This window comes from Aquarana catesbeiana, linkage group LG01, assembly GCF_042186555.1.
Source record: "Aquarana catesbeiana isolate 2022-GZ linkage group LG01, ASM4218655v1, whole genome shotgun sequence".
Taxonomy (NCBI): domain Eukaryota; kingdom Metazoa; phylum Chordata; class Amphibia; order Anura; family Ranidae; genus Aquarana; species Aquarana catesbeiana.
In genome coordinates this window covers 474,591,629-474,613,404 of record NC_133324.1, presented here as the reverse complement: position 1 = coordinate 474,613,404, position 21,776 = coordinate 474,591,629, and the positions used below count along the sequence as shown (strand labels likewise).

Below are 21,776 nucleotides of genomic sequence, written 5' to 3'. Positions count from 1 at the left end.
TAGCTTTCTAAAAATGAATAAGTGCTGTTTAACATTGAGGCAAAGGGAAATTCTCGTGAAGCTCTTAATAGCAACAGAGCTAATTGCCTTTCAGGGAAACATGATAAGGAAGTGAATCTGTCAGAAAAAAATCCATTGGGTAGTATGGGCAGTTACTATTCTGAGTGGCCCAGTAGTTGCTGAAGTTGTTATTCCAAAGGGCACATTTTTTCACTTGGAACAAATAACACTGGGTTTTGCAGACAAGCAGGGGTGGTGTAGCTGTGCATGACTATTTCACATTTACTGAGGATTCCTAGCTAAATGCCAGTTGCTAATGTGACAGCATGGGACTGGAATGCTTAGTACTGAATATCAAAGCCTTATTGTTTCTTGTATGATCATCACATGAAGAAATTAAATTAGTAAGGTCTTCTTCACATGATTCAGTTTTAATCTGCTATGTGTAGCAAACCTCAAAATCCTTATCACTCCAACCCCATGGACTGGAAGGGAAATAGTATATATTCAGTTCTGAGACCCTGCCATAAAGATTTTGCTGTAAACTGTATCCTGCCATACATTTTCAGGTATCATCCTTGGTCTATTAGTGCTGACCCTGGAAATGTCCTTAGTTTTCAGCTTCCTTCACACATGTAATTATTAAAGTATATCTGAACCTAAAATTTAATATATTGCAGCTTATCAGTCCTTAGTGACAGTGGATGTATTAGTATACTTTTTTCTTTTTGTTGTGTTAATTTAAGTGATATCATCTTTAAAATACTAAGGGGTCTACAAGAAGATGAGAGTCACACTCATAGTCAGCCCACCTTTATCTTTTTTTACAATATCGGGGTGAAACGCATTTAGGAAGTGTGGTTTCCTGGGTGGAGATCACATGTATACAGCCAATTACTGCTATTAAAATAAAGTATTAGGCTTCATGTACACTTGAACTACTTTGACCGCCGGCTGCAGCAAGAAGCAAAACATGGCAAATTTGAGCTGCGATTTTACCGCGTTTTTGCGGCCAGCTGTCAAAACGTTCTATCCCGAATGTGATTCTTCTGCGTTCAGGAGAGGGAGGTTAGGGGAGATTGAACTCCCCCTAAACACTCCTAAAAGCCTATGTGTACATGGACACATAGGCTTTTATGGAGTTGAGTTTAGGAGCGTTGGCAAAAAAACGCCAAAAGCTCATAAACTCAAGTTTAGGAGCTGCTAGTGTACATGGAGCCTTAAGATGAAATGACTATGGTGTGCAACTCTCATTTTCTTGTATTCTTATGTTGGATTGGAGACAAACTACAAGAGCTAGCACCCATGTGGTCTGTGACTGTTAAGAGGTGGAGGTTTGGAGTGACGCAGTGGATTGTGATATGTTGACACAGAGAGGTCTAGTAATTAAAAAAAATTGCTGTGGGAATGTTTTAAAATTCACATGAAAACCACAAATAATCTGCATTATGTTTGTAATACTGTATGTTTGAAATGTCAGTTTCTATTTGTTGTCTTTCACAGGACAAATGTAACATTCCCTAACATTCACAAAGATAGCCTTAAGAACTTTTGACCAGAACAGGCTCAGAACATTCAATCAGAAGAGGAAATAATATGAGGAAGATCTCTGTAAGTGTTTGGAGCAGGGTTTCTCAACCAGGGTTCCATGGAACCCTAGGGTTCCTCCAGAGGTTACCAGGTGTTCCTTGAGCAATGAGCAATTTTTTCCTCTCAGATAAGTTCCAACTAACACAGTTGATCTTTTTAGCTATCTATAAGGGGGAATTCTTCCCAATGATCATAAGTGTAAGGAGCATTCTTATCCCAATGGCCATCATACTAATGTACAGTATATGGAGGTGTATATATATTATTATTTAGCAGGGGTTTCCTGAGATTGGAATGTTATTTCAAGGGTTCCTCTGTGTTGAAAAGGTTCAGAAAGGCTGGTATGGAGGTTCCATGCTCACCATTGTCAGTGTAGTGTAATGCAGCCATTCTCAGCCAGGGTTCCTTCAGAGGTAGCTACAGTAGGGGTTCCTTGAGCTGTGGCTACTTGACCTACCATCTGATCTTCCTACATAATTCCCAGTCCAACACCACTTGGTAGAACCAGCAGCATGACACCAAAAATCTTTTTAGCTATCTGTAAGGGTGGTGTTCTAATCAACACTGTAAGGGTAGTGTTTTCACCTAAGGTAAATAATGGAATTACATCTCTGCAACATTGTTTAAATATTTTATAGCAGTTCACTCTTCTGCGGCAGCTGGGTAATTACCCTGAAACACAAATTTAATATGATCATCAGCTACATCTAGCATCCATCTAGTGGTATTTTCCTGATTTACTCAATGCTTATTAATGAAAGTCATTTAGTTTACAGTGTACCTCATATTATTTCCTCTTCTGGTCAAATATTCTTAGCTTATAGTGTTAGGTTATTCTCTCTTGGTTGAATGCTCTGTAACTTTTCTGGTCAAACTTTCTTAGAGTTATTTTTTCTTAGAATTCCCATTGCAATTTTTTTATAAATAGATTTCTTACTGTCCTGGGGGGGGGGGGAGCTCTGTCTCACTGTAGCCTTCTGTTTCATCTCTAGTTGCCATGGGGCTGCATATGTGATCAGTTATGACAGCAGCCATTTGATGGTGTGACAGTTCACTTGAGATTACAAGCAAATGTAACATTTATCATTCATGTCTTGATTGTAACTGTAAAAGAGCTTTAATACAAGCCATCCATGACCTCTTTAATTGTAAATGTATGCCTTCTGAAAGATCCCCAAAGATCACAACAAAGACTCTAGAGTCGGGTTTAGGTAGTTTCCAATAGCTTAGAAACACCTGCTGTCTGTTTACACTAGAGGACTGGCAGACTGCCACATTCTGTTCTCATATAAAAACACAATGCCTTTGTTGTGAACTTTGTAAATCAATTTCCCCACAGGGCTTATTGATACAGAGATAAATGAAGGCTTGTTTTAAAGTGATTTTGCTTCTTGTTCAGAATATTTAAATACTTTAGTGTGCATGAATTAGGCACAGGTTCACATTAAATAAGCTTGAATCTGCACCACTATGGCAAACTTTTAATTATTTGCTCACAGCTGAAAGTATCTACCACTTTGCCAACTTTTACATAATTATTTGTTGAGGATAGTGTGATTAACCACCCAAAAGAATCATCTAGCATGTCATAGGCCATTAAACATCCTAAATACAACCCTTTTTAGCCACATACATTCATGAAAAAAAAATACAAAAAAATATCAAAAATATATCGAAGAAGAAAATATAATTATAAATTATCCTAAGCTGCATCTTATGTTAAATAATAACATTTGAGTTTCTATTTTTTTAATTGTGTAAGACAGAGGCTGAAACAGCAGCAAGAAAAATCATTTGGCATAACTGATGTTATATATGCAGACAGTAAGGATATTAAAAGCATGCTCAAACATTCATTAATATTTATACTGAGGATGAGATTTAAAAAGCTGTTTTCTATGCAAATGAGACAGGTCTTAGATGCGTTTGATCAAATGGTGATAGGTAAAACAGAAAGGAGATAACAGGAAACTGCTTTTCCCAACTTTCAAGGTTGTGTTTAAATACATCTGGAAAGTGAGGGCTAGAACATTTTAATGAGCATACCATGGTACTAAAATTAAATTAATAATATGAGTTCCCTAAGGCAGGTCATACCTTGGCATACCTGGTACACTGACATTAAATTTCAGTTTGATTCATCACTCAGATGGTTTTGTATGTACGGTTGTATTGTTTTTTCCTATGTTCCTAATGGCACAGAGCTAGTCAAATATACTACAACTATGTATGCGCCTTGGGACCCTATACAGTAAAAATATTAGAAGTCTATAAGAAGGCTTTTGTGTAATTTTAAACAATCTCCATTTTTTTTACTTCTTCATGCAGATGTTCAAAACCACGCAGACACTGTACGACACAGCGCTGCCACAGTACCATTCATCATAAGGCTTAGTTTATAAGGCAAAGAGCAAAGTGCAGTGATCCACAGCAACCAGTTAGGTTTATCTTGCACTAACATGACTTTGGTTACCCTAAAAACTGACTTGTTTCCATTGCATACTACTGAAAAATTATACTGCTCTTTGTCCCATTAAAAGAATAAACCCAAGTAAATCACCCTATTGTGTACTGCAGACAGACAGTAAATTAACACATTAAAGTGACCTAAAAAAACTGTGCATGTGAACTAACTGCCCCAAGGCTTAGTGTTTGAAAAATGGAATTTAATACATGCATTACTATACTCATGAAATATCTGTGCATTTTAAAACACATTTAACTATGTTCAAAAATATATTAAAAATAACAATAAAAACACTCACTTTTTTCACAGCCATAAAAGTTCCGTCAAATTTCATACATACGTACTGTTAGCCATATATTATACCTCGGCTACAAAAAAATGTTAGATTGGCACTATGTAGATTGCCAGTCTATCAAAGCACAAGTAATTTTTCTATAGGTGAGATGTAAAGTGTTAGATGACCTTAATTAAGTACTTTGCACTATTTTACAACCATAAAACTCTTGCAAATATGCTTGCATTGAGCAAATTTGTGGAGTTTCACAAAATAAGCAAGATACTTCTCTGACTATTACTCTATTGCTACTTATTTTTGAAATACTCACATTTTAGATTCTTAGAAAGATGATACTGTTTGTATCTACTGCTTAAAATCCAGTGTTTTCCTGTTGTCATGATTTATATAATGTATTAGCCTGTGCTGTACAACCAGCTAATTTTAACCACTCCTTTGCATGTATGTCCTAAATGGCTGCCCATTCATACATATAAATATATCATTATCCCAGAATATAAGGCAATCAAGTAAAATCCACATGTATTGTGTGGAAAAAATTGGTTTGATTTTTTTTTTTAAAGAAATGTACATCCTGAAAAAATATATTTTGCCATAAACTAATTCCTCACCTCCCAGTAACCTTTATCAATATGTTATTTTCAAGTATGGTATTAAAGGTGGTAAGATAATAAATGTAAATAGCTCTGTAGCCTCTAAACCGTGGCTATTCAGAAAATCTGGTTCCTTCTACAGTGCATGTAGCAAGCCTGAAAATGCAGTCAAAGCTTATATGCCTATTGTTTGAGCAGATCCAGCAAGCCCAGTTTTATAGTCACATTTGTACATGTCATGGCATTTTTATTTCAGAGATACTGAAAACATTACAATAAAGGGCAATATTTAAGGCAAGCAGCTACTTCATACCCTTCTAAATATTTTTTAAAAATTTCAGGAAAAGGTCACAAACACCTCAACTGAAATACTGTCCTTTATTTTTTTTAATTAATTTCAGAAATTTGCAAAGTGCAGTGGAGTAAGTCGCCCAACCCAACTCAGGTTAAATCTTTAGTAGTCCAATTTGCTGGCTGGCCAGAGAACGTGTGCAGAGAGGAGAGTAAATGCCATACAACAATGCCATAGATAGGTTGATGACATTAGTGCAGATCAATATTGGAGCAGGTAAAGATCAAAAATTATTGTTGGGGCTGCAACACAAAGGTTTACAATAGGCACATTAGGCCTAATAGGACCTTATTTTGCCCTGAACTGGATGTGACTTGCTTCACTTCCAACCAATCAAAATCAGAATACCATTTCTTGATAGCTTCTCAAAAAATATGTAAAATCCAAGATTGGTGCTCATAGGTAACTGCGCAACATTGATATGTGGACTATTGTTCCAAACCCAAACCCTGTTTCATGCACCCTGTTATCATTTAAGCATTACCTTTAATTAGGAAAAGTGTAAAAGCTCAAATATAATGATTTACATCTGATAACCCTCTATTGGTGTTTTTTATTCTCTGCTATGTTTAATATGAGTGAAAACAATTGTATGAGATCATTATTTGCACTGCATCTACTGTGTGATTTAACATGGCCAATCATGTGCCATAATTAAAACAGCTGAATGTATTGTTTTAGAACGAATCCATTGTTATCTCAATGTTAGATATGTATGTATATAATTCTATGACAAGGGAGGCTTGGTGTTGTGTTCGTCCTGACATCTGTTGCTTAGAGTCACAGATATACAACTTTGTGATCCTAAACAATGAAGTAGACAGCACATATGGTATACATAGTTAAAATAATATATGTATAAAAAAAAAAAAACTAAACCAAATTTCAAGGCAATGTAGATATCCACTTCTAGGTCACAGTATTGTACAGCTCATATCATTCTATGTGATACAAAGTTGGCAGTGTCTGTGCTGTTTGGGCTTAAAGGAGAAGGGCAATCACATTACAACACAGCATTTACAGCGAGGTTTCTTTTCTGTACCTGTAATGGGTTCTGTGGCTAGACTCTCCTCCTTGCCATCAGGAGAGGAGGGTTCTGTGGTCTCAGTGAGAAGCTTCCCAGAGACCAGTTCTGCAGCATTTCCATCCATAGTGGACACATCAGTTACTGTCTTCTCCCGCAATGACTTCTCATCATCTTCATCAATGAGAATAAGCTCAGCTTTTATGGTGTCATCATAGCCCAACACTTTTTTAGTCTCATCCTCGTCATCTATATTCTGATAGCCCATGAAGATCATTGTCACTGGTTGCTCCAGCGTAGCTTCGTTCATATCACTTCCACTATGTATATGTTGTTGTCCAGGTTTTAATGGAAACCCTTTGCTTGGTTTATGCACCATTTCTAGTTTAGCTTCCTTAAAATGCAATTGCTCCTTCATTTGGCTAGAAATTCCTTCATTGGTAAGAGTTCTTTTGGGTAAAATGTCTTGCCCTGCTAATTGTGTGGATTTTTGTATAAGATCATCTACATCCCTTGTACTTAACTTATGGACACCATTTTCTACCACAGCACCTGCATGGTGTAGCTCATAAACTACTTTTTTACCATCATCATAGACTTTTACGCCTCTCTGGTGGAACCCCTCTGAGTCAATGGCAGTTGTAGAGAGAATCTTGGTCTCTCCTGTCTTTCTGTCTTTCTCCACATTAATTTCCATGGCGTACAATGCTTAAACAGAAACAAGAGAGGAGGTGCATGTTACAACACATAAAGCAAGTGAATGGTTAATTGGCAAACATACAGCGTCATGTGTACTAATATCTTACATAAAAAGCACAATGTGTTAACAGTTTGATTGACGGAAAAAATTGTTAAACTATATACTATATGTGAGCAAACATCAGACAGACGTAGGTTGAGACGAATCAGCTGTGAATTGTTACGGTAAAAAAGTCCAGATGAAAAGCAGTGTGATATTGCCACATAAGACATATAACATTGTGTAGATCAGTGTGACATGCACTAATGTGAACATAGACACTGAAATCCTACCTGTCACATCTCCAAGTATTGTCTTATTCCAGAGTTGTATACTATTATACTCTATATATTCTAAATAAATTACTGAATACATTTTGTACCTAGTACTATAACATTTAACAGTCCATTATAATTTCAAAAGAAGTTTACCAAATGGTTATGTCTTTGAAGGCTAGCGAGCCAGTAGGGCCAGTTAAAATCAGTTTTAGTCATGTAATGTAAATGCCACCCTCCCCAGAAACACATTCTTTACATTCACCCTACCACCACCACAGACCTTTTCAGGTGCCAGGAGTAAAGAAATTACTTCTGGGCATTGAGGTACATGTTGTCCACTACCCTTCCTGTCGTGTGACTGTGCTGTTGTTGGTGTTTGGCCCAGCAATGTAACTTGGAGGCAGTGAGAGAATCATCAGCGCTGTGTAAGCACCAGGGTTTTCTTTCCTCACTTCTGGTGTTTGTTGTGGAAAGGCAGGGTAATAAAAGGAATTGAGTATGTGTAGCTTGTAAAGGGGGCATTAAAGTGAACCTGTTGCTTTCACTATAGCCAAACACACTGGCGAAGTATTCAGCAATAAAATGTAGAAAACTGTAAATGGAATGATCACCATTTACTAAAAGTGCATGGTATCTTCATTACTTGCAAGTTGTCCCTGTTAAATACATGACCTGCAGTATTGAAATTTGTGGATGTATCAAAAGCGAATACTTTACAATTGTGACATGAAGCTATGTTTAAACACATATGCCTAATCCAATTAAGCCAGTGAAATAAGGCACTTTACGATATGTATCTTCTGACTTATTAATGTCTTAGTTCTGTTTTGCCTAAGATTGACAGTGTAGACATATCTATTACAAGACCTATACCAGCAACATAATAAAAGTTGCAGTATTGTTATAGGCCAAACTTCACATTTTTCACAATTACCATTAATTCATACTGAAAAGCTTAAGTACAGTACACTTACACAATATTTCCTGTGGTGCTTGGGAGCATAGTCAAGACATAAATGTACTACAGGGAGGGCAGAAAATGATGATGAATGTATCTGACATCTTTTGTCTGGAGCAAAGGCAAAAACCATGTAGAATTTATACAGATTAGGGAAAGTCAGACCGTGTGTTTCAGGTCAACAACTGAAATATGCTTGGGAGGGTAGAACAAATAAAAATAGAACAAATTGCATTAAAAGACTGAGTGGTGGTAGAAATTAGTTTTATTCTGATGTGCATTAAGGCTAAATATAAGCTAATGTACTTTATAAAATTAAAGCACTTATGCTCTGAAATATTCAGCAGAATTTAGCAATATACTTATTTTTAAAACAGAGCTACACTTTGTTAATGAATGAATCAGGACCCCATTCAAAAAATAGTTGACTCCATTACTAAGGAGCTTTTCAGTGGAAAATAATGACTCCAAAAGTAGGCCTATTTAGAAGTGTTACCTCTAAGAGCAAGGTAATGTGACATTTGTGATAGGAACATATTTACAAGCCCCACCTGAAAACTGCGGATTGTTCTTACCAAACACTCTCCTGTAGCTAAGTATGGGAAAGAATACAGAAAAAGTCATACTTGTATTCTTCGCCCTTACTGCTGCATTTGACACAGTCCACAACCCAATACAACTCGATAAACCTTGGCCTCTGTGACTCTGCTCTTTCCTGGTTCTCCTCCTATCTCTTTGTGCCAACTACTGTCTCTTTGTGTCAACTACAATTCTATCTCCTCTGCTCCTCTTCCTCTTTCTGTTTGGGCACCCCAAGGTTCTGTCCTTGAGCCCCTTATATTGTCCCTTTACACCTCTTCCTTGGCCCAACTGATAACCTCCTTATTGCTTCCAATACCACCTCTATGCCAATGACACCCAGATCTATTTCTCTACTCCTAGCTCACCCCCTCGATCCCCTCATTTCGTTTCACAAATTTACTTTGTGACGTGTCATTATGGATATCACAACACTTAGTCAGACTCAGCCTGTCTAAAACTGAGCTTGTAATATTTCCTTCTCCACAATCCTACATCCCCTACCTCCAATCACGGGCTAAATCTTGCCGCCTTAACCCCCAGAACATTTCACCACTTTATAACTAATCACCTTAAAACAACTTATTCACTCTCTGGTTATCGCCCCCCTTGACTACTTTAACTCCCCTCTCACTGACCTGTCCCCCCTTCAGTCTATCATGAATGCTTCTGCTAGACTCATACACCTTATTAACCGACCCGTGGCTGCTGACCCTCTCTGCCAATTTCCCCACTGGCTTCCACTAGTCCAACGTATAAAATTCTAAATACGACCACAACATGCAAAGCCATCCATAACAGTGCCCCCAGCTACATCGCCAAACTCATCTCTACATAACGTCCAAATTGTCCACTTCTCCTAGGACCTCTTGCCAATAGCCACCCCCCATGCTCTCCCTTCTCTAAAACATATCCCATCCTCTGGAGCTCTCTACCCCAGTGTGTCTGGTAATCCTCTACTCTGTTGCTCCAGGGATGCCCACCCAACCTAAAAACTGTACTTGGGCCACCTCTATCAGATCATCTCCAACAGCTATTACCTTTTGCACCACCTCCCCCTCCCTTTAAATTTTAAGCTTTATCAGCAAGGACATCCTAATGCTTTTGTGCTTGATTTAATCCTGGGGGCTACTCGTATGGGAAATGTGATTTGTGATCATAAGCGTTATGCCGCGTACACAGGACCAGACTTTCCGGCAGAAAAGGTCAGACAGAATCATTCCATCGGATATTCCGATCCTGTGTGGGCTTCATCGGACTTTTCCTTTCGAAAATTCTGACGGACCTAGAAATAGAACATGTTTTAAATCTTTCCAATGGATTCAATTCCTATCAGGAAAACCGTTCGTCTGTATGCTATTCCTACAGACCAAAAACGAAGCAAGGGCAGCTATTGGCTACTGGCTTTTGAACTTCCTTTTTCTAATTCCGTTGTACGTCATCGTGTTCTAAACAATCGGACTTTGGTGTGATCGTGTGTAGGCAAGTCCATTTCAGCGGAACTCCGTCTGAACTCCGTCGTAAAAACCGTCAGAGTTTATTCTAATGGAAAAAACAGTCATGTGTGCACGGCATAAGTGTTTGTGGATAAATATGGCTTTTCAGGCCTGGAATCTTACGCTTGTTTAGTGATCCCTTGGCAGCCATGCTTGTTCACAAATTGTCAGGCTTGGACAGTTGTTGCCAAGTTTTCCCAGTTGCCAGTTTTGGGCCTGCCTTTTGCAGCTATAATATTTACAACTCTTCTGGGCAGGCTGTCCACAAAGTTTAGGAGTGTGTCAATGGGAATGTATGACCATTATTCCAGAAGTGCATTTGTCAGGTCAGGCATTGATGTGGACGAGAAGGCCTGGCTCTCAGTCTCTGCTCTAATTCATCACAAAGGTGTTCTATCAGGTTGAGGTCAGGACTGTGTGCAGGCCAGTCAAATTCCTCCACCCCAAGCTCTCTCTTCTATGTCTTTATGGACCTTGATTGTGCGCTGGTCTGCAGTCATGTTGGAACAGGAAGGGGCCATCCCCAAACTGTTCCCACAAAGTTGGGAGCATACAATTCTCCAAAATGTCTTGGTATGCTGACACCTTAAGAGTTCCCTTCACTGGAACTAAGGAGCCAAACCCAACCCCTGGAAAACAACCCCACACCATAACCCCCCCCTCCAGCAAATGATTTGGACCAGTGCACAAAGCAACTGACTGATTTATTATAATGATTGCCTATTTGCTGCCTGCATATTGTAACTGTTAGCTGTTTGTTGTCTACGTATACAGTTGCCCATTTGGGGCACATGTATTGTAAAGATAGCCCTTTGTTATCCTAATATTTGAAGTCACAACTGTTTAGGGGATCGTATTACTGTAATCTAGTCCTCTGTATGCCTGTCACTCTCAAAGCATGACACAAATATCCTTATGTTTCACCATGGTGCACCATGTATGTCTCAATGTCACAACTGCCCATTTGTTGCCCAAATATTGTCCTGTTGGTATATTTGTTACCTGAATTTAAAGAAAAAAAACCTTAAAACCCTTTTTACTCACCTAAGTTTGCTCTCACATGTCCCTTGCCAGTGCTTTTTCCATGAATGGAGAGCAGCAATCCAGCGCTGCAGTCTGTGCCTATGCTGACTAGTCCCCTTGTCATCATGTCATCAATACTGCTGCAGTATTTAGGACCTGGGAGGCCCCCATGGCTGTTCAACTATTGGTTTATTACATAACTATATATTTTGGTAAGTAAAAGAGGCTTTTTAGGTTAGGATTTTTTAAGACATGGCAGTTAGTTACAGTGGTAAAGTTTGAAAGAGTGGATACCCAGAGATCATCTTTAAACGGAAGATGTGGTAGTAGACAGTGATATGTAGATACAAAGAAAAGCAGTTCACAATGCCTAGAATTATAGAGATTATTATTTGTTTGTGCTTTATCAATCTTTCTTGTATTGATTTATCATACATGATATACAGCATTTATGTGTCGGCAACGACTATGTATTTCCATGAATAATATTTATAAAGTGTGCAAAATAAGTGTTATAATACTCATACTCCCCTGATTCTCATGCCCCGTACACACGAGCGGAATTTCCGTTGGAAAAATCTTGGATGGTTTTGGCTTGCATACAAACGGTCACACAAAAGTTCTCTGAACTTTCGACCGTCAAGAACGCGGTGACATACAACACTACGATGAGCCGAGAAAATGAAGTTCAATGCTTCAGAGCATGCGTTGAATTGTTTCCGAGCATGCGTAGGAATTTTGCTCGTCGGAATTGGTACAGATGATCAGAAATTTTTCCTACCGAAAAATAGAGAACCTGCTCTCAATCTTTTGCTGGCAGGAATTTCGCCAGCAAAAGTTTGATGGAGCATACACACGGTCGGAATTTCTGACCAAAAGCTTGATTAGATTGTAGCCGTATTAGTGCAAGTGTGACAGAGAAAATTGAGTACTGTCCATGATACTTTTTTTATTTGCACCTGAAAAATTGTATGTTAGCGCAAATAAAAAAAGTATCACGGACAGTACTCAATTTTCTCTGACCAAAAGCTCACATCGGACTTTTGCTGGCGGAATTTCCGATCATGTGTACGGGGCATAAATCTTACATCAAAATCCTCCTCTTGCAAAGTATCAAAGTTCATGGCACATATTTCTTTTGGCCAGAAAATCATAAGACACATACAAAATGTCTATTAAGCATTAGCAGCAGATATTTTCACAAAAATGAGAACTGAAATATTTGAACAGAGTAACTAACTGTCCAATAAAATTATGATGCAATAGAAAAAAGAAACCAAGCCTTTTTGAAGAGTTATTCTGAAGTAATGCTTTGTTTTCATTAAAACATTTCCACATCTCTATTTTTGACACAATAATGCTATCGCCATATATTCTGCTATTACTACTATACATTTTTGGAAGTATACTGAAATAAACCATAAAGGCTCATAACAAATATCACGGATTTAGAAAGATCCCCGGAATGTGACTAGATGTATAAAATGAACAAAAGTTCATTAGGCCAACATTAAAATGACTCCTTTGATACACTGGGGTTGATTTACTAACTCTGGAGAATGCATAATCTGGGGCAACACTGCATAGAAAGCAAATCAGTTTCCAGGTTTTATTGTCAAAGCTTAATTGAACAAGCTGAAGTTAGAAGCTGCCATGCACAGCTGCACCAGATTTTACACTCTCCAGTTTTAGTAAATCAACCCTATTGCCTACTAACTATTCTACAAGTTCTGCAAGCCTAGGCTCACATCTAACTCCCAAACCTGTCTATGTAAGCACAATCACTAAAATCTCATAAAAGCGTTAATATGTTAATGTAATTTCAAAATTGATTTTCAATGATCCTACATCTGCAGCATTGATTATTATAATGCCAGTGATCCTGTCATGACGGTCCCTGTTCAAGTACTTCTTGTTATAGGGTGACAACTTTCTGTCCCTGTCTCCCAGCTGTGCTGCTGTGTTGCCTACCTGACATATGGGCTGCCAATGGAGACTACGGGTGACTGTTCCAACACAAACTTTACAGACATGGTCTACTGTTGTCCCCATCAGAAAATCCACCATGCAAAAAAACATGCAGGAAAGGCACTTCCTGGTATAGGGTGACGACTTTCTGTCCTTGTCTCCCAGCTGTGCTCCTACGTTGTACATTCTCCTAACATATAGGCTGTCAATAGAAACTACAAGTGACCGTTTGAACACAAACTTTACAGACATGGTCTACTGTTGTCACCATCAGAAAATCCACCATGCAAAAAAACATGCAGGAAAGGCACTTCCTGGTATAGGGTGATGACTTTCTGTCCCTGTCTCCCAGCTGTGCTCCTATGTTGTACATTCTCCTAACATATAGGCTGTCAATAGAAACTACAAGTGACCGTTTGAACACAAACTTTACAGACATGGTCTACTGTTGTCGCCATCAGAAAATCCACCATGCAAAAAAACATGCAGGAAAGGCACTTCCTGGTATAGGGTGATGACTTTCTGTCCCTGTCTCCCAGCTGTGCTCCTACGTTGTACATTCTCCTATCATATAAGCTGTCAATAGAAACTACAAGTGACCGTTTGAACACAAATTTTACAGACATGGTCTACTGTTGTCGCCATCAGAAAATCCACCATGCAAAAAAACATGCAGGAAAGGCACTTCCTGGTATAGGGCGACGACTTTCTGTCCCTGTCTCCCAGCTGTGCTCCTATGTTGTACATTCTCCTAACATATAGGCTGTCAATAGAAACTACAAGTGACCGTTTGAACACAAACTTTACAGACATGGTCTACTGTTGTCGCCATCATAAAATCCAACATGCTAAATGCAATGCAGTCAAAGCTGCAGTGCATTCATGTAGAAAGGAAGTGGCTGCAAAAAAAACTGCATGAAATCAGAAGCACTAAGAACAAAGAATGTAAAAAGTGAAAACAAGTATTTTATGTAAAACAGAAACAACAGTTATTTCTAATACACCTGGCTTTAGCCATCTAAATGTCATTCAGTTGAGGTTTACATCTACTTTTAGAGCAAATCACTTTTTACATACCCTTAAGCCAGCCATAGATGGTTCGAATCTCGGTTGGTTCAGCAGAACCATGTTGAACCATGTATGGGCAGGCTGAATGTACCCAAGTTGATCGATCGATCAACTTGGGTACAACCAGCCTGTTGGATGTTACAAACTTGGGTACAACCAGCCTGTTGGATGTTACATGCAATTTCTGCTAGCAGCTGTGATAGCCACTAGCAATAATCACTTTGTTCTTCCAGCGGGGGTGGCTCACACCCCCTCGGGGGAATACAATGGCTCAGCTGGAGGGATTCCCCCATCAATACTGACTGTGGTTGCAGGAAGTAAAATTGCTCCACCTATGACTGGCCTTAATCTGAACAGGCATAAAAGTAAAACACAGCATAGCAGCAATTGAGTAAAGTCTAGAAAAACACCTTATCAATGTACCAGTGTTTAGTTCACATAAAAAGGGGTTGTTGAAATTGTTTCTCTTGTCTCTCCCATCACAGATTTTGAAAAGGTAGGTCAGAAGTAGAACAGTGATGACAAGCAAAGTAGGACTAAATATTGTTCACTTGTCTTTACTACATAAACCCATTTCCTATACATACAGGCTTGAATGAAGCAGACCATTTTTTTTAATCCTGTGGGTCCAAGAAAAAGATCTATATACATAAAGAAACGAACTGTTCTTTCTGTCTTCCTCTGGTCTTAGGATTTTCTCCTGCAGTTTTTATGCAGAGAACCAACATTTGATTGGCTGGTATAATGAAAATCAGTTTGTTTGGTGGTAATCATTTAATAAATAATTAAAAATATGCACACAGATCATACCAGAGGCCACAGCCTTTTTCTTCCAAAACACTACAGATTACAGACTGTTGTTATCACACACTAGATACCACAATTACTTTGGGACTGCTGGCAGAATCAGCTATATTGAGCTCTTATAATTCTGCCAAGGGTGCTTACCCTGCAGGATTTTCCATCATTTAGAAGGAATAAATGGACAGCCCAACAGAAAGAACATGAAATCTTTCATGTAATCTCTATGCGAAGGGCGGAGACAAGAACCACAGTGAGTATTTTATCATCACAGTAACCAAACAATATGCATAGAAAGTTTCCACGAGAATGACTTCTGTCCACTGAAAACTTGAGGAAACCTTTCCCGTGAGGTTGTCATTTTTGGCTTTTCATTCTGCAAATGCTAGTTGCTTGGCTCACCCTCTTCCTTCAATACAATGACTCACTGACTTGGAACAAGTGTACAATTAAAGACTTCTGGCTTCTTTTGGAATTTCCTGATCTGTATACTTGTTTCAGGTTTGTGAATGAACTACTAGCAATCATTTTCAGGAGGAAGTCAGCAATTTAGTTCTTTCAGGAAAATTTCTTTGAACTATTAGATTGGGGTTGAACAACTCTTTAAACGCAGTAAAAATTTATTTTCTACTTCATTTGACTTGAAAGATATACTGCATATAAAGCTTATTAAGACCGATAATCTCTCACAGTGCTACTAGCATCATATCATTAGAATAGTTATTAAACAATGAGGTTTAAAACACAGCAGTCAGACGTATAATTTTGGCTAACTGAGCATAGATGATTTAATTGCACAGGTTATTATTTAGAGAATAATAGACTTTTTTTACATAACGCACACTACAGTCTTCACTGTGTATCAATATGACCTGTTACCTATTTAGTACAAGGTGAAATATACTTACCAGGTACCTTTGTGGTCCCGTCACAAATTAGTGAAGATTCTTGATGAGAGTAAATGTTGGTGAGGTCAGGGATCTGGGAGTAGATATAGTTCACTGCATCTGGTAGAGGAGAAAGCAAACAAGATTAAGTTAGAAGCATTGTGGAGCTATGCAGCCAGAGCTGTGCTTAGACAGCAGTAGAGTGTTAACTTATCAGAGGGCACAATGGGCATGAGAGCGTTCTACTAAACAGCTGGATCAGAGGACAAAAAGTGGACATTCATTGCCTTGTGACTGGACTTCAATAGACTAGCTGAGGTAGGAGGGAACGGGTCCAGATCCCTGAATCTTTGTAATTGGTTCATGTGGTTTTGTGGAAGTTCTGGATTTAATATGGCTGGTAAAATAATATTTAACTGTTTTATATTGATTCTAATTAAACTATAATTACCTACATTTTTCTCTGCTACAGAAGAGTAAAATCTGTACAAAAGCACTGGTAAACCTAAATTACCACTTAGCTTATACTGAAGCTAAATATCTAAGCTGAATGTATTACAACTTTCTAAGCTAAACGTATTACAACTACAGCATAGATTTTTTTTTTTAATTGCTCATTCTTTGGCAAATATTTTTTTGCACATAGTTGCCCTTCTGCTCTACGCTGTATAGTAATGCAGACAGCTTCATTTAAAACCTAAAATCATGTAACCTATTATTTAGTGAAGAAATCTGTGGATTGTTTATGTAGATAAGTAAAGTACTACCTTACGCTGACTCCTACAATGTATCAGAAGTATTCTGTCAACACAATGGAGTGGATTTAATTAAGGTGTGTACAAAGTGAACAGGCAAAGGGCACATGTAGATCATGTGCCCTTTGCCTGTTCACTTTGCAGTTGTAGATGACACCCCACTATTACAGTTGTAGTGCAATGCCTGTTTACTATCCATGCTCAGCTGTAGGTGCAGGCAGGCCCCTTTAGCCACTTGACCTCCTGAAGATATAACCCCCCCCCCCTTCATTACCAGGCATTTTTTTTTGCAATACAGCACTGTGTTACTTTAACTGACAATTGCGTGGTCATGCGACGCTGTACCCAAACAAAATTTTGGCCATTTTTCCCACAAATACAGCTTTCTGGTATTTGATCACCACTGCATTTTTTATTTTTTGCGCCATAAACAAAAAAAAAGATGGACAATTTTGAAAAAAAATTACAATATTTTTTACTTTCTGCTATAAAACATATCCAATAAAAAAAGTAAAAAATTAGAATTTCTTGATTTTGGCCAATATGTATTCTGCCAAATGTTTTTGGTAAAAAAAAAAAATCTCATTAAGCGTATATTGATTGGTTTGCGCAAAAGTTATAACATCTACAAACTATGGGATATATACTGGAATTTGTATTCATTTATGTATTTATTTTTTTACTACTAATGGCGGAGATCAGCGACTTATAGTGGGACTGGGGATATTGCAGGAGACATTTGGACACTAACTGACACTTTTGACACTTTTTGGGAACCAGTGACACTAATACAATGATCAGTGCTAAAAATATGCATTGTCACTGTTCATTCCACAGCAAACTCCCTCCCTCCAACACACTGACTAGACAACAATCAAGTGTCTGATTTGGGTAGCATGCTGGGCATGGAATCCCCAGTGGATATTGATGCTCAGCTGATACTCCTGTATCCTGTACATCCTCAAAGTTATATGGGGTCAGTATTCTGCACTGGAACAGTTTGTAGATGAATATGTAGGCAGGTGTACAGAGTTCATGTAATGCCAGGTTAAAGGAATTGGTCATACATGACCCCATAAGTTATAGGGCCATTGCAGCACAGCGACCCCATATTACTTACATGTAGATGCAGATCTCTGTACTGTATACCCCCCTCTAGAGGAATCAGGTAACAGTTTTTAGACAAGGATAAGGGCAGTGCTAGTACCATGGATCAAGGCATGACCCCTGGATCACTTGATCATTGTCCCAGGGGAGAACTTGTACAACAACTATTAGTTTGCTGTGGCCCAAAGTGTGAAGCCTGCAAGACAGAGGAGGAGCTGGGTTTCATTTCTCCAAGGGCTGGGGATTCCCCACCTCATGTCCAGTAATTAGATTCAGATGCTGGTCATACTACTAATTAGGTCAGGTGCCAATCAGGGAATCCCTGGCCCCTGGGAAGGATTGATGTTCACCCTAAGCTCACCTGCTGCTGAGTCTTGCAGGCTGCACATGTTGGGCCAATGGTGAAATAATATTATTTAATATGTATTTTGACCCAGCAATTCCTAGCACTCTCCAAGTGGCAGTACCCAAAGTTCAGCCAAATAGAGGATTGCTTAATTGAATAAGAGTTTGGGTAATTTTGGCCACATTTAGATACAAGGAAATATGTTGTATATGGCTACATTCATCTAAATAGCCAATAAAAAAACCTGCTACATATTAATAAAAGCCCACCTCTTTGCATCATTATAACTGGCCTGAGTTTGGAATGTGTTTATTAAGACAATAAACAATCATAGACTAGTATACAGAGCATTGCTCTTCATTAATATTTATAGTCTCATGGAGAGAGCAGATTTGGTATTGTTTATGTCAGTTCATTATAATAACATTATTTAATAATATGCAGTTTGGTCATCCAGGTACAAAGCTGGTCATAGATGGATCGAAATTCAACAAGTTCAGCAGAGATCGGTTGAATTTCTATCCATGCATGGCCGTCCCTGTTCAGAAGAAGTTGATAGTTAGAATTGACTTCTGTCGAGCGAACTTCTGTCGAACAGGAATGTTGGAAAGCTTTTCTTGATCAGCAGCTGCAGTCAATTGGCTGCAGCCATTGATCCATGCATGTCTGACAGTGGCGGATTCCCACTGTCAGAATGCAATATCTCAGCATAGATTTTATTTTATGCACTGCACGTGTGTGGATGAAAGAATCCATTCATCTTTTTTCAAATAGGCTTTCTGGCTGATCAAAAAAGACAAAAACAAGTAATTGATGGCCACCGTCAGGTAGGCTTGAATTGTGTGAATGCTTTTTGTAGTTAGCAGGTTTTTATGCCAAAGCCTTGAAGCTGAACAATACACCTATTTATACTTATAATTCCAACTATCCAAAAAATGTAAAAACACAATAGAATAGGAAATGTCTTACCTTTATCCTGATTCTTTAAGCTCTGTGAAAATAAGAAACTTCGTTCAGGTCTTTTATACTGATGAACGACTTATATTTACAATTTTACTCTAATACATACACCCTCTCTCTCCCCCAATAGCTTAATATCTTTGTTTGGAACTTTTGTCCAATCCCAACAGCTCCACGCATATTTAGGTAAATCCACACTCATTTCTACTAAGCCCGCACCTTCAGAGGTCTGAAAAATGTAACCATTTCAATAAAATAGGAAGGAGCACTGAAGTCATTAAAACTGAAACCCAGCTCTACCTTTAGTCTTGTGCATTTGTACAGGCTCCTCTCTTGTACGAAAATTGCTCACTGTGGGGTTGATTTACTAAAACTGGAGCACTCAGAATCTGATGCAGCTGTGCATGGTAGCCCATCAGCTTATAATTTCATCTTGTTCAATTAAGCTGTGACAAAAAATCTGGAAGCTGATTAGTTTCTATGCAGAGATGCAACAGATTTTGCACGCTCCAGTTATAGGCCTGGTTCATGCTTATGCATTTTTTAGTGCGTTTTCAGTTTTGCAGAAACACACTACAGTAAATATAACATGGTTTCCTATGGGTCACATTCACATCTGTGCATTTTATGGAAAGAGCCTGGGACTGTTTTATGGTTTTTGGTTTCATAGACTTCAATGGATCAAAAACGTGTATTGAAAAACGCAAAATGCACCTGAAATATGCAAACTACAACCTGCATAGGTGTGAACCAGGCCTTAGTAAATAACCCCCTCTGATTTCAACACCTGTGGGCTTTTTTTACAGTGTGCATTAGAAGCTGCAGCACATCAGATAGCACACACCTTGTTTCTTTTCTGGAGAACATTCAGCATCATCAAGTCCATTCCTCACAACTTTATTGTTGCTAGCTCACCATTTCATTCATTGGATTTTAGTTCTGCAATGATTGAGCATTCAGAATCTCATTTGGGCATTACCTATAGCAGGCGGAATGCAAATGCCTGTCAAGGAATAGGCACGCCTCTGGACTGACACCAGCCCATTAAGTAATTTTAATATTTCTATAACTCCTCCCGAGAGCCAGCCTATTGTGGAGTATGTTGCGGACGCACTTTCTCGAGGTTTTATCCGCAAATCCTCGTCTCCTGCTGGCGCTGGTTTCTTCTTTGTGAAGAAGAAGAGTGGTGAACTGAGACCTTGTATTGATTATAGGGGTCTCAATTGTTTCACGATAAAGAATGCCTATTCAATTCCCTTGATTACGGAGTTATTTGAAGCCAGATGGCTTCATCCACCTTCCCAGATTCCATTCTGAGGTTCCTGCAGCTGTGTTGGATCTGAAAGCCCTGAGGAGTGTCCCTGGATTTCGCCTGGAGGTTCCATCCACTTGGACATCTATACACTTGCCATATGTGGCACACTGCCTTAACGACTCTATGTTTCTGACACTAGAGTCCACCCGATCTGGTGAGAGTACACACCTAACACCCAGCTGTTGATGTTTATTGACTTTTTACGTTTTTCGTTATGGACGGATCAGCATATCCATTCCCACCATTTCAAGATTTACATCATTTAGTTGTTGTGTAGTTTGCTTAGACACAGTGTGACTTTCAACTGTCCACGTTCAGATACGGACACTTTGATTGGTTCATGTTCATCTGGTGCATTGTTTTTCACTTATTTATTCATTTGTGTTCCTTATTATTATCACGATTTCATCACGCGCTACATTTCTGTCACCATTTTTGTTTTATGTACTTGTCGTACTTTATGTAGCTGCTCCCCACAATATTTTTCAATCTTAGTTAGCGCAGTGTTTCCTTCACCTCCATTTCTGCTTCAGAAACTAAGAGAGAACAATCTCTATTGTAAACTGGAGAATTGCGAGTTCCATCGTGAACAGGTTAAATTCCTGGGTTATGTCATTTCCACTGCTGGTTATTTGATGGACCCAGAGAAACTGCCATGGATTTACGTCCACTGCAGCCTTTCCTGGGCTTGCCAACTATTTTGATTCGTAACTTCTCGTCTCTGGTCAAGCCCCTGACTGATATGACCAGAAAGGATAGTAACCCACAGAATTGGTCTCCAGAGTCCGTTAAGGCCTTTGTAAGTCTCAAGGCTGCCTTTGTTTCTGCTCCTGGGTTGGCACATCCTGATCCTACGTTCCCTTTTATCCTTGAGGTTGATGCTTCTGAGACTGGTGTTGGCTCCCTTCTGTCTCCACGTCGTACCTCTGAGAGCTCTATGCATCCTTGTGGCTACTTTACCAAGAAATTGTCACCTGTGGAGTGCAATTACGAAATTGGTGACAGAGAGCTGTTGGCGATCATTTTAGCCCTGAAAGAATGGAGACATCTCTTCGAAGGTACCACTATGTCGGTTCTCATTCTTACCAACCATAAGAATCTCACATTCTTGTCTGAGGCTAAATGTCTCTCTCCCAGAAGGGCGTGATGGGCTCTTTTCTTGTCAAGTTTCAATT

General features: G+C 38.8%; 1 protein-coding gene across 4 annotated transcripts in view; it reads right to left on the bottom strand.

Moving 5' to 3' along the window:
- Positions 1-21,776, bottom strand: part of PALM2AKAP2 (PALM2 and AKAP2 fusion) — a 511,246-nt gene that overhangs the window by 300,297 nt on the left and 189,173 nt on the right. For 3 of the 4 annotated variants that reach the window (XM_073591310.1, XM_073591304.1, XM_073591317.1), the window contains exons 5-7: positions 19,296-19,317; positions 16,140-16,238; positions 6,340-7,029 (exon numbers count right to left, since the gene is read on the bottom strand). In XM_073591310.1, the coding sequence (XP_073447411.1) occupies positions 6,340-7,029; positions 16,140-16,238; positions 19,296-19,317 (811 nt within the window). The remainder of the gene's footprint in view (positions 1-6,339; positions 7,030-16,139; positions 16,239-19,295; positions 19,318-21,776) is intronic. The other variant, XM_073591323.1, reaches the window with a different exon arrangement.